Raw genomic sequence first — 13,672 nt, 5'->3', positions numbered from 1 at the left:
AATCAAAGCAATCTTTATGTAGGGCAATCTGAAAATTCTGCTTCTAAGAATCAATCCAAAAATGCTTGCACATATGCAAAATGCCTTATGCTCAAGGATGCATAATGCAACAATGTTAAAATAGCAAAAAAATGGGAACAAACCAAGTGCCCATCAATAGTGGAACTTGTTGAACAGAGTACATCCATATAGTGGATAATTATATAATTGTAAAAGAAAGCATCCTTACATATATGGAAAGGAAACACTCCCTATTATATAGTAAGTTTAAAGAAGATAAAGAATGGTATGTTATCATTTGTATAAAATTAAAAAGAATACACAATAGGTCCAGTTCGAGAAATGGCAAGTATCTCTTACTAGGCTAATCCTTCTTCAGGTAACAACTATAAACCCTAGACAAGATATTAAAAAGAACTGGATGCAGCCTGGATGGGACTGGGGGAGAATAGATATATGTATATGTATGGCTGAGTCCTTAGCTATTCACCTGAAACTACCACAACATTGTTAATGGGGTATACCCCAAAATAAAATAAAAAGTTTAAAGTTTCAAACAAAAAATAAAAAGAATACACAATAGGTCCAGTTTAAGAAATGGCAAGTAAGTATCTCTTATTGGGCTAATCCTTCTTTAAGTAACAACTATGAACCCTAGACAAAATACAAAACCAAACAAACAAACTGCCTGAAGGCACAGGAGAGATAGGAAAAGCAGGCAGTCTGGAGGAGAGGGAATCATACCGTGTAACAGTCCTGTTTTTATGACACTGGGTAACAGTCTTGTTTTTATGAATTTATTTTTAAAGGGAGAACTCAGTCGGTTGTAACCACTTGGGAAAGCTAAAAATTTGCCCTACTGAATGAAACAAAGAACCAGAAGACAGAGTTGAGGGCAAAGTCAGAAATTGGGATGTGAGGTTGGGGACCCTGGAAAGGAGAGTGCCTAAGAGAGGAAGTCCCTAAATGTGCTTTAAATTTGGTCCAAATCTCCAGCTGACCCTTGAGCTATACCTTTGTAAGGCAGACTCCAAACAACCCAGGTGACACTAAAAGAACTGAACAAATATTTCATTTCTTTTTTTTTTTTTTGAACAAACATTTCAACTGCCTACTACCACTGGAGAATAACCTGGAGGATGAGTCCACCCAAGTTACTGAGGAAACCTAAGCATGCCATTACCAGATAGCCCAGCAACTGCAAACCTGGGCGCTTCTTTCCAAATACCAAATTATAGAGATGGAAAACATATTAATGGTTGCTAAGGTTACAGATGTTAGGGGTAGGGAGGGAGGTGTGACAAGGAAGTAGTATAAGGAGGGTCTTTGTAATGATGTAATTATCATCTTAATTGCACTAGAGGCTACAAAAATCTGAGCACCTGATAAAATACACAGAACTGTATACCCTCATTATACTAATACCATATTTCTGCTTCTGATACTGGGCGTTGAGATGAAATCATGGGGGAAAACTACTTTTGCAACTTGTGAATTTACAATTGTTTCCAAATAAAAATTAAGGACACTAGCATTTTGACTATCTGGGGCTCAAACCTAGAATCACTAAGCAATTACCACCATGGTAAACCTAAAAATTGTTGTATATGGATTCTGAGTATAACTGATACGTAAAAGTAAGAAAAAACAAGGTCTATGGGCGGAAAAGACAGAAATATATACACATATAGAAGATCAATAGGAAGCATTTCTAAAAATTCACAGAAAACCATACATAAAAGCAGAAAAAATGGCAGTCCAGACCTATGTCCTATAAATCAACTTATTTACCCTCTAAAATTCCGAAAATGTAAGGTGAGAAATAGTTAAAGTTTGTTAATTCCCAAATCTGGGGGCCAGATATCTTAAAGACAAATATTATTAACAGGGTCATGTATTTTCTAAAGAGTTGATACTTTGAAGCTTACCATGGTATTACAAGGAAAAAAGCATCATTTCTCTTCTCTTAAACAAATCCAAAAAATAGCATCACTTTAGGAAGCAGCTAAATTATTTTGTGGATTATTTTTAAAAGAGCTAATATTGAAAACAGTCTACATCCTTAAAATATTTAGCGTTAAGAACTCAGTGATTTCTGGCAAACATCTCTTAAAATCTATCCTTGCAGAAGAGAATGCATTAAGTCTTCTCTCTGCTTTAAGTAGAACAGGATACAAACTGTTTATTTTTTAATGTTTTAGAGCAAAGGTTGGCAAGCAATGGCCTGCAGGCTGCCTGTTTTTGTAAATAAAGGTTTATTTGAATGCAGCAATTGACATTTGTTTTCATACTGTCTATGGTTTCTTGCTTGTTATAGTGACAGAGTTAAGAAGCTGTGACAGCATCCACAGGGATCACAAAGACAGAGAAGTGTTACTATCTAGTCTTTTAAAGTAAAGGTTTGCTGACCCCTGCTATAGAGTCACTGCTGACCCCTGGTATAGACGACTCTACTGTGTGACCCTGGATAAGATAATAAGTCTCAGTGTTTTCATCTGTGAAGGGAAATAACAGTACACATTTCAGGTACGGTAAGGTATTAACTCAGTAAATCTGGGTTGTCCATATGTTATCTGTTAAAAGCTTGGCCCATGACCTGCCATGCAAGGTGGCTAAAAGAAACAAAAACACATACAAAAAACAAAAACCTACAATCATTTGTATTATTATTCTCTATCAGCCACTGCTCTAGGTATAAAAGATTCATTTGTGAGCAAAATGGACAAAAATCTTTGCCTTCATGGAGTTTCATTCTAGCAGGAGGAGACAGAGATAAACATAAATAAGTAAATGTAAAGTACAAGAAAGGGGGATATGAAATGTTGACAGCAAGGAAAATATTGGATTTTTGGATTGGACGGCCAGGGGAGGTCTCTCCGAGAACATGAAATCTGAGTAAAGATGTGAAGGAAATAAGAAAGTCAGTTATATAGTTTTTATTTTTTTTAGGAGATAAAATGCCAAAATCAAAGGCTCTAAAGTGGGAGAAAGCCTGGTTTGTTTCAAGAACAGCAGGAGGCTAAAGTGATCAGAGTGCAAGAGCTAAGGAGAGTAGTCAGATCAGAGAGGTACCAAGGTTGGGTAGGAGGAGGGGAGACAGATACACAGTCAAGTAGGTCATAGCAAGGACTGTGGCTTCGAGTCTGAATATTAAAAGCCACTGGATAATTTGAAGTGGAAGAATAACATGATCTAACCTACGCTGTGTTGACAATAAACTATAAGATAACAATATTAGAAGCTGGAGAAATGTTAAGAGGCCCCTACAGTAATTCAGGCAGGAGATGATACATGGCTTGGCCCCGGGTGTGATGTGGTGTGGGTGGGAGTGAAGAGAAGAGGACAATTTCCAGACATCATCTGAAACTGAGGCCAGCACGATTTCCTTACAGTCTGCATATGGAGTGAGAGAAAAAGGAAGGAAGGAAATCCAAGGTTTTGAGCCTAAGTGATTTATCAAGGATGGGAATGCCATTAATAGAAAAGGGGAAAAATGACAGGAAAGGCTGGTGTGTGGCAGGGGAGGGGACATATAACAGGAGTTCAGTTTGGAACATGTTAAGTTTGAGAAGCCCAATTGGACATCCCAGAGGAAAAGCCAAGCAGGCAACCAGATACAAAGCTCTGCAGCTCAGAGAAGTTCAAGCTGGAGATGCGAATTTGAGAGTCTTAGCACACAGGTGGCATTCAGGGCAATGAGGTTGCATGAGATCATCTAAGGAGCAAATTTAGACAGAAAAAAGAACAGATTCCTGGTCTAGGTGCTGGGTTGCTCCAACACATAGAGGTCAGGGAGATCAGGAGAAACCAGCAAAACCAACTGGGGAGTTGCAGACAGAAATGACACCAGGCAGGTTATATTTATCCTGAAAGTCATGTGAAAAGAAGGTTTCAACAAAAGTGTAATTAACTGCTAAATACTAGTGACAGTTTCAGTAAGATTAAGACTGAACTATGTCCGTTAGATTCATCAATGAGGAGTGGCCGGGGAGTGTTAAGAAGGGTAGTTTCGGTGGAGGTGAAGGCGAATATCTTTGGAGCTGGAGGAAAAAGACTGGAGATGGTGGGTCTAGACAAGCCTTTGGAGAAACAGGATGACTGCAGAAAAGGAAAATGGAACCATGAAAGTGTTTTATGGTTTTGTTTGAAGATGGGAGAAAAGAATGCTTATGTAGAACAGAATTGATCCAGTAATGAAAGGAGAATTGCTGCAGTCCTATTTTAAGAGAGAGAAGAGGTGGATTTTAGCACACAGGTGTAAGGAATAGCCTTGGCCTGTTCATCCACTGTAACAGAGGAAAAACCGTAGTTTTGGGAACAGATGCAGGTAGGTGGGCTAACGTATTGGTGGGAACTTAAGTTTCTTTCCAATTATTTTAATTTTGTTAGTGAAGCAGGAAACAAAGTTGCTAGCTGTTGAGGACAAATCAGGAGGAATAAGGAGAAAGAAGAAACCATGAAATAGTTGTTGAGGTGTCAATTAAATTATTCAACAGGTTAAGACAATCATACACTTTATCTGGCAGATAACGCATACCCTGTTTTCCCCATATCATACACCAGTGGTGTGTTTCAACATCAAATTAGGTTTATATTCAATTCCTAGGGCTTCTGCGTCTGTGGTTTAATAACTGATGCTTGCATTCATAGTACTCAGGCACTGTGATATTCTAAAATTTCAAAGAAGAAGGTGAGGGTGGGATGTTCTGAGAGAATAGCATTGAAACAAGTATACTATCAAGGGTGAAACAGATCACCAGCTCAGGTTGGATGTATGAGACAAGTGCTCAGGGCTGGTGCACGCGGAAGACCCAGAGGGGTGGGATAGAGAGGGAGGCGGGAGGGGGGATCGGGAAGGGGAACACATGTAAATCCATGGCTGATTCATGTCAATGTATGGCAAAAACCACTACAATATTGTAAAGTAATTAGCCTCCAACTAATAAAAATAAACGGGAAAAAAATAAAATTTCAAAGAATATCAAATGATATTCAGTACTTTGTGTTTAATGAGGCAGGAAGATATGTAACAATTTTGAAAGATTCATATAGGTTTGAGAAGAACCTTAAAAGCTAAATATGTAATTAAACAGTACACCCCATTTTCTCAGACAAGTGAGACTCTGTTAATACTGTGCTTATGCCAAGTACCAAACTATATATTCCATGGCCAGAATCATGTGACTTTTATTCAACAAAAAGGCATTATCCTTGTTGTGTGAGTGCACAGCTAAGATGAACTTCTATATTTACCACCATCTGGACCAAGAAACAAGGAAATGCAAAAGATTCTCTAGTACCTTTTCGTCCAAGTCTGAACTTTTTGTCTGTTCACTTAGGTCTCCTGGTTTTTCATTTGAAGAAGTTTCATGAGGAACTTCTCCTACGGAAATGTTTGCATCTTTGGAATCATGTTTTATCTCACTTACTGAAAAGAAATAATATTCAACTGTAGAAACTTTAAACGGCAAAATAACCAAGTCATTTAGAGATTGTTCTAAAAGTGAGTTAGAATTCAGAGACGCTTTTAAAGTCCAATGTGACAAATATGAAGTAGCATTTTCAGCAAATTATACATTTATTCCTCCCTCTCTATCAAAATAACTCCATTACATGGTATAAAAAGATATGGCAGTAACACAAAATTAAGACATAAAGATAAATTTAAGAATCTTTCTTGATCATGTCCAGTTATTTTCAATGTATTTTTAAAACTTGAAAGTTTCTGAAATTAACTTTCCAATTAAATTATTTCCTGCAAAGATTTGGTTATTTAAACTTATGATTAACTGCTAATTATAAAAAATATTAAAAGGACTCATTTAAAATATGGTTAAGCTTAAATACATATTTCGGTTTCAAAATAAGACTACAAAAATTGCTGAGGTCAATTATCTTTTGTAGATAAAGCCTAACAAAATTATTTGTTAAAAAATCAAATGGAAAATTTCTCAAAATCTGATCTGCCAACAAGGCAGTTAAAACTGAGAAAAACTGACAAAGTGTGTACAACAGGGTTGACAGGTTCTGAAATGAAAAGCTTCCTTTTTAAATGAATTCATTCTGACTGTGCCTAAACAGAGATACAAAAACACTTCAATGTTATACATTATGAAAATGTCAAGTTTTACCTGCTGACAAGGAAGCACAGATCTCTGACTTCATTGATCCAGGATCCGGTACAGGCAGTTCTCTATTACAAAGCAAACAGAGCTTAAACATTATCACATATTCTTGCAGAACTATCCACTTCTCTAAACATTAAATAACACTAGCTTTAGCAGCTGGTGAACATCAGCTCAAGTCCTCCAAAGTCAGAGCACTATACGGGGACACACACCTAAGTCAATTCTGAATTTGATTTTTTAATCACATTCGCCACAATAGTTAGGAAGTGCTGCCATTCAAACTTTGTTACTCAGAGAGAACTGAGAACATACACCAAGCATTTGAAACATTTTTTTAAGTATTACACCAATGCAAGATAATGACTAACTCCTACTCTCAAGCATGCATATATATGTCTTACTGTCAATGTAAAAGGATGAGTTTGAGAGCAGTTTGAGTCTTTTTTTTTGGTAGTCTCTGAAGACAACCTATGGACTAATAGTAACAGCTATGGAGATGAGAGTTAAGGCAACCTGGGTTCAAATATTGTTCTGCCACTTACTATGTCAAAATTAAATTATTAAACTACTTTGAGTCTAACCACATCTGTAAAATGAGAATACCACCCACCCATGAGGTTACTGTGAGGATTAAATGAGATAAAATGTTCTTAAAGCCAATGGCACAGGCTCAACAAATGAAAACTACATCTACAGGAGCCACTAAAAAAAATGGCTTAATATTATTCCACTTTTAAAAACTTAAGACAAAAAATAAATAAAAGTACACCAAATACAATATAATAAACACCCATGACCTCACTATTTATTCCTTTAATAAATGAGTTTTATTAAACTTATCCTACAGTTCTATGACTGCCCATTGGTTCAGGGATACTTCCTCGCCAAGAAAGAAGAAAATACAACATTTTATATACACCATTCTTTGAAGGCATTGGAAAACATGAAGTAACTTTCCCCCAACGTAAATACCAGAAACGGTTAGAAGTTGTTAGAGGAGGTTAACTAAGAGGAGCTAACTGCTGGCTGACCTGTGAGCCGAACCCAGACAATCTGGGACTCCTCATTCCTTCATGTGTCCTTGGAATGTGTGTTCTGCTTGCCTTCCCCACACTGGAAGGCGCCCAAGGACACTGTCTTGAGATGGGAGGTGGTGCTGAGACCATCTGGATGCTATATGTGACTGAACTCAGTTAAGGTTTCTATGTAATCTTAAAATATTCTGGAGCATCCTCTCTGGTGGCTCAGTGGTAAAGAACCTCCTGCCAAAGCAGGAGACAGGGGTTTGATACCCAATCCAGGAAGATCCCACATGTCGTGGAGCAATTAAGCCCATGCGCCACAACTATTGAGTCTGCGCTCTAGAGCCTGAGAACTGCAACTAATAAGCCCACGAGCCACAACGACTGAAGCCGGTGCGCTTTAAAGCCTGTGCTCTGCAACAAGAGAAGCCACCGCTACAAGAAGCCCACGCACCATGGCTAGTGAGCAGCCCTTGCTCACTGCAACTAGAGAAAAGCCTGCACAGCAACAAACCCCAGCACAGTCCAAAGCAAAAAGGTTCTGGTGGACTGGAGTGGAGATCTGCTCATCATGTAGCTGCCCAAGACAAGTCTTGAAGGTAAGTTCCTTTGCTTATTAAACCTGTTACCTACCAATCTGGAGTGATTTGCTTCTTTCTCTGGTTTCTCTCTGCCTTGTGTGTGTGTGTGTATGTGTCTGTGTGTGTGAGTGTTGTGGGGACAGTTTCAGATTATACCTAGAAAACTCATGAGGCTGAAAATTATAAGTATACAGTTTAAAGAAAGGAAAAATAAAATTACAAACAAGACAGAAACATAGACAAATCTCCCCCACCCCATCTTGACTCATGTCTATCTACTAGAGTATCTCCATTTCAGTATTTCAAAGGTCTCTTCAACTCAACATGTCTAAATTTGAGCTCATAACCAGCATTGTTCCACAGTCCTGACTGTTCTGATCAGGGAATTGTAATGCCCTTCTTTGAAACAAGAGAAACCAGGTTATCATCCTTAACTCCTACCTCGGACCTTGCCACCATTTGATGAATAGATCTGTACTTCCTAAAACCTCTCTGAAATCCAGTCCCACTTCTGGCTGAAGTCACCATGTGCTTTGATCTAGTTATTACAACAGCTCCTTGCCAATTTATTCTCCACAGCAAAGTTATCATGATTTTTAAACTGTAAATCTGATCAAATTTTCTACTTAAAAAGTCCTTCAGTGAATCCTGATATGTTCTTAGGATAAAGTTCAAACTCACCATGGATTCTAGTTTATCTAGGATGATTTGTGTATGCCTCTTAACCTGGTATATTAATTATTAATACCTCCCCATGTCCCTCTCAAAATTTTTGCAATTCAAAAGGTCAATTCTACTGTCATCCTATTTACAAAGCCCCACACAGCTGAGCTTTCTGCATATTCTGTAGCTTCATTTCCTACCACCTGAACACTAAGCCATGGCATGTTATTTCTGCCTCTCAGTTGTAACATGCTCTTCCCTGCAGGCCTGTATATAGACGCTTCCTTTTCTCTCACTTTTCTTTACCTATTGCCTAGTTCCTACTTATTCGTTAGTGTTCATCTTAAATGTCATGAGGACCAGGAAGCCTTCAACATCTTGTATTTTTCCTATCATATTTTATTGTGTTTGTTTAATCATTTGCAGTCCTTGATAGACTAAACGCTCTGTGAGAATAAGGTCCACAGGCATCTAGTTGCTCTCTGTACACTCAGCCCCTAACATCTTCCTGGCCAGACATGAAGGAGACTCAAATGAAGATTCCTCTTTAGGAACTTCCCATATAGGAGGAGGCACACATACACAATATCCTGAGATATTGTGAGATATCCTGAGGCCAAGAGAACTACTGGAACAAATCCCTAGAAGAACATCTCAGATGTGATTTAAAGGACAACTGAATTGAAAAGAAAGGAATTGGCAGATAAAGAAACACATGTAAAAGGATTCAAATATCTGACATTGTGGAAACAGTGAGCTGCCTGCTCTGCTCATCTTTTACTAGCCTCTCCTTGCACTTTCCCCCTCAGCCCCATAGCTGCCAAAGGGAGAACACATGCAGATCCACCAAAGGGCCATAAAAAGCTGTGCCAAGCAATTCAGACTCTGACCTCAGGTGGCTAAAAGCCACTGCAGCATTGCCAGCAGTCACTGGGAGACCAATTTCTAGTCCCGAAAATTACAGAAGAGGAGGATATACCAAGAGCTCAGGAAGATTAACTAGGAGCTCATTGTAATAATATAGAAAAAATATGAATAAGATAATAGCAGTGAGAATTGAGAGAAAGGAAAAACCATGAGAGATATTTAAGGTAATAGCATGAAAAAGATGAACTGACTCAATAAATAAGAGAATTGAGGGATATTTCAAATTATCCTGAAAGTTATATTCACAAAGAGGTACGGATCCAGACACATAAGAGATTACTCCTTAAAAAAAATCCAAACCAAAAAAAAGTAAATAGGTATAGCAAGTGTACTGCTTTAATATCAAAGTATTACAAGAGTACTTTTAACACTGCTGGTATAGTTCATAAGGGTGAGAAACTTTTCACTGTGCATAACTAACTTACAAGGAAGGTAAAATTGCACATGCCAGTCTTGGTAGAAGTAATTTTGTTTCGAATTTGTGAGACACAAAGAGACATAAAATTTTTAAATTTACCTAGAGTAGAAAAAATAAAACTGTAACTCCCATAAATATATTATAACTTTGTGTCAGTGGAGCAGAAAGGGAGAAAAATGAAAGGCAGGAGGAGGAAAGGAGAGAAGCAGACTTGGTTGAGGCTACAGAATACAGGGAAGCAAAAGAGAAGATCTGAGTAAAAAGGAGAGGAGACTTAGGGAAGCTTCTGAAGAACAACACAGATTACATGAAGCTTATCCTCTAACAGAGCATTTTTCAAGGGGGTAATGAAATTTAATGGGTTCCAACCAGGATTTTTAAGTAAAACAGAGTAAAATAAAAATATGATACTATACCACTTGTAGTAAGGAAAATATTATTTTTATAAATCTAGTGTCTTACATATTCATAAGTATGTACCAGATTGTAATGTAAAATGTATCTTTAGTATGAGTAACTGACAAAAAGGTTTGAAGATGACAGCTCTAGAATAATTATTAACAGGAAAAAAACTTGAAAACTATTGCCCAAGAAAAATTCATAATGTTATTGCTTCCTTTTGAGATGCTAACTAGCTGAATAGAATCGATGTTCACTTATTTATATATTCACAGACTGATTGTGGAAAAGACTACCCTAAACTTACTGGGGCAATTATTCTGTAGATAGTAGTGGCCAAAAGCAGAGAAATATTACAGTATCCAATTCACTGGGCCAAAGGTTCCCAAGCCTGATGCCATGATGCAGAGTGCTCGGTTTCCTGACATTACAAATAATAACTCCATCAAGTACAATACTATTTATTTTAGCAAAAACAAACAATGGTTTATGTGGTCCAATAGACAAAAAAGTAAAAATCAGAATGATGCTTCTTTATACCTGATACTTTAAAGAGGAAGATGAGATGAGAGAGGAAAGGGGCCAAAAGAAAACAATGTTTGCTGGCAGTCTATAGAATAATGGATTTGAAGCCATAGAAAGAGCCAAAATGCCACTCTTCCAGCATGCTGTTTTGGGGAGGGGAGACAGATTTTGGAGCAGGTGGGCCTGGGTCCAGATCTCAGCTCTGATACTGACTGAGCTGAGTGTTCTTTGGAAAGTTAATGACTTTGACTCAGTTTTAAAGATAGGGCCAGTTTCAATCTCTGAATGGTTCCACTTGCTGAAATAATAAATGTAGGTAGCACAGGACAGACATGAAATGTCAGTTCTTACAATTAAGTATAAAATTGTGTATTAGAATTAGAGTGTCTTAGACACTCAGTGAAAAGGGAGAATGGACCAAGGTGAACTTCTTGAAAAACAGGCCAAGGAGTCTAAATACAATACATGAGGGAAAGAAAGAGAATGACCTTTACTTTTGCTGGAAACTGGTTTTTCTTTTGGTTGTTTTTTTGGGAATTTGGCATGGGAAACCTGGTGACAGAAGGCAAATCTCTTGGGGGAAAAAAACTAATTTTCTAAGATTCTGGGGAAGTAACTGGGGTGGGTTTCTTGAGATGATATAGTTTACCCAGGGTACACTCGTGCTAGTCATGGGTCTAATGGGACTCAAACTTTTTTCCCTTTGTTAATCTAAATCAATCCAGTCACTAAGGAGCAGTACAAATTTTGTTTTTTTCTCAACCCTCTTATCTAGACTTCCCAGGTGGTAAAGAATCCACCTGCCAATGCAGGAGATGTAAGAGATGTGGGTTCAACTGAGCATCAAACATCTAAGAGTACATACAACACTCTTTTCTAAACTAATTAAAAGATGCTTACTCCTTGGAAGGTAAGTTATGACCAACCTAGACAGCATATTAAAAAGCAGAGACATTACTATGCCGACAAAGGTCCACCTAGTCAAAGCTATGGTTTTTCCAGTAGTCATGTATGGATATGAGAGTTGGACTATAAAGAAAGCTGAGTGCCGAAGAATTGATGCTTTTGAACTGTGGTGTTGGAGAAGACTCTTGAGAGTCTCTTGGACTGCAAGGAGATCCAACCAGTCAGTTCTGAGGGAAATAAGTCCCGAATATTCATTGGAAGGACTGATGTTGAAGCTGAAACTTCAATACTTTGGCCACCTGATGCGAACAGCTGACTCATTTGAAAAGACCCTGATGCTGGGAAAGATTGAGGGCAGGAGGAGAAGGGGATGACAGAGGATGAGATGGCTGGATGGCATCACCGACTCAATGGACATGAGTTTGGGTAGGCTCCGGGAGCTGGTGTTGGACAGGGAGGCCTGGTGCGCTGCAGCTCATGGGGTCACAAAGAGTCGGACACGACTGAGCGACTGAACTGAACTGAGTGTTCTTGTACCTCAGTTTACATATTTTCATTTCAAACACATTAGTTCCCAATTCCCTAGTTATATAGTTATTGTGTAGTCACTAATTCACATCTGACCTTTTGTGATCTGATGGACTGCAGCCCGCCAGGATCCTCTCTTCATGGGATTGCCCAGGTAAGAATACTGGAGTGACTTGCCATTTCCTTCTCCAGTGGATCTTCCTGACCCCGGGATGGAACTTGTGTCTCCTGCATTGGCAGGCGGATTCTTCATTACTGAGCCACCAGGGAAGCCCCAGCTATATATTAATAGCAATTCCCTTGAATATTTGGCAGTTTTTTAAAATCTCAATGATCCCCTGTATAATATCACTCAACTGAAATTTTGGTATATAATTAAATTGTGACTGAAGATAATGCTGTGTCCTAATACAGATTAATAGCATTGACTATTACAGACATTTTCAGATCTCTAACTATAGTCACAGGCTAACTCAAAAGTTTTACCAATTTTACTCATTATCCATTTCTAAGTTCATCAGTTCAAGTCTTCACGAATTAGTTCTAACATGCTAATGCTTTAAAATTTAATATGGACTTCAAACACTGTGGAGATCGACAATGAATACGTCTAACATAACTGAAATACCTTACAAATTCTCCTTAACAAGGTCTGAGACTACTTCCCCCAACCATTAAATTAACTCAGGTTTGTCTACCTATTTTACCAAGAAGAGACAGTGTAGAGCTTCTGAAAATTTCCGGGCTTAGCCATTTTCAATTTCTATTTCTGTAAAACAGGAACTCTTTGCTTTCTGCCATTAGAGTGGTATCATCCACATATCTGAAGTTGTTGATGTTTGTCCCACCACTCTAATGGCAGAAAGTGAAGAGGAATTAAAAGAGCCTTTTGATGAGGGTGAAGGAGGAGAGTGAAAGAGCTGCTTAAAACTAAAATATTAAAAAGACTAAGATCATGACATCTGGCCCCATTCAGTTCAGTTCAGTCGCTCAGTCGTGTCTGACTCTTTGTGACCCCGTGGACTGCAGCATCCCAGGCCTCCCTGTCCATCACCAGCTCCCAGAGTTTACTCAAACACATGTCCATTGAGTCAGTGCCTCATTACTTCATGGGAAATAGAGGGGGGAAAAAGTGGAAGTAGTGACAGAGTTCCTCTTCTTGGGCTCTAAAATCACTGCAGATGGTGACTGAAGCCATGAAATCCGAAGACGCTTGCTTCTTGGCAGGAAAGCTATGACAAACCTAGACAGTGTGCTGAAAAGCAGAGACATTACTCTGCCGACAAAGGTCTGTATAGTCAAAGCTATGGTTCTCCCAGTGGTCATATATGGTTGTGAGATCTGGACCATAAAAAAGAGCACGGAAGAATTGATGCCTTCAAACTATGGTGCTGGAGAAGACTCCTGAGAGTCCTGTGGACAGCAAGGAGATCCAACCAGTCGATCTTAAGGGAAATCAACCCTGAATACTTGTTGGAAGGACTGATGCTGAAGCTGAAGCTCCCTCCAATGCTCTGGCCACCTGATGTGAAGAGCTGACTCATTAGAAAAGACCCTGATGCTGGGAAAGACTGA

The 13,672-nt window shown here is 38.6% G+C and overlaps 1 protein-coding gene across 1 annotated transcript in view; it reads right to left on the bottom strand.

The window, feature by feature from the left end:
- TOPAZ1 (testis and ovary specific TOPAZ 1) overlaps positions 1-13,672 on the bottom strand; it is a 61,574-nt gene that overhangs the window by 41,207 nt on the left and 6,695 nt on the right. The window contains exons 3-4 of the mRNA XM_061129168.1: positions 6,132-6,193; positions 5,301-5,428 (exon numbers count right to left, since the gene is read on the bottom strand). Of these exons, the coding sequence (XP_060985151.1) occupies positions 5,301-5,428; positions 6,132-6,193 (190 nt within the window). The remainder of the gene's footprint in view (positions 1-5,300; positions 5,429-6,131; positions 6,194-13,672) is intronic.

Source organism: Dama dama, chromosome 24 (assembly GCF_033118175.1).
Source record: "Dama dama isolate Ldn47 chromosome 24, ASM3311817v1, whole genome shotgun sequence".
Lineage (NCBI taxonomy): Eukaryota > Metazoa > Chordata > Mammalia > Artiodactyla > Cervidae > Dama > Dama dama.
This window is presented reverse-complemented; position numbering and strand designations above follow the sequence as displayed.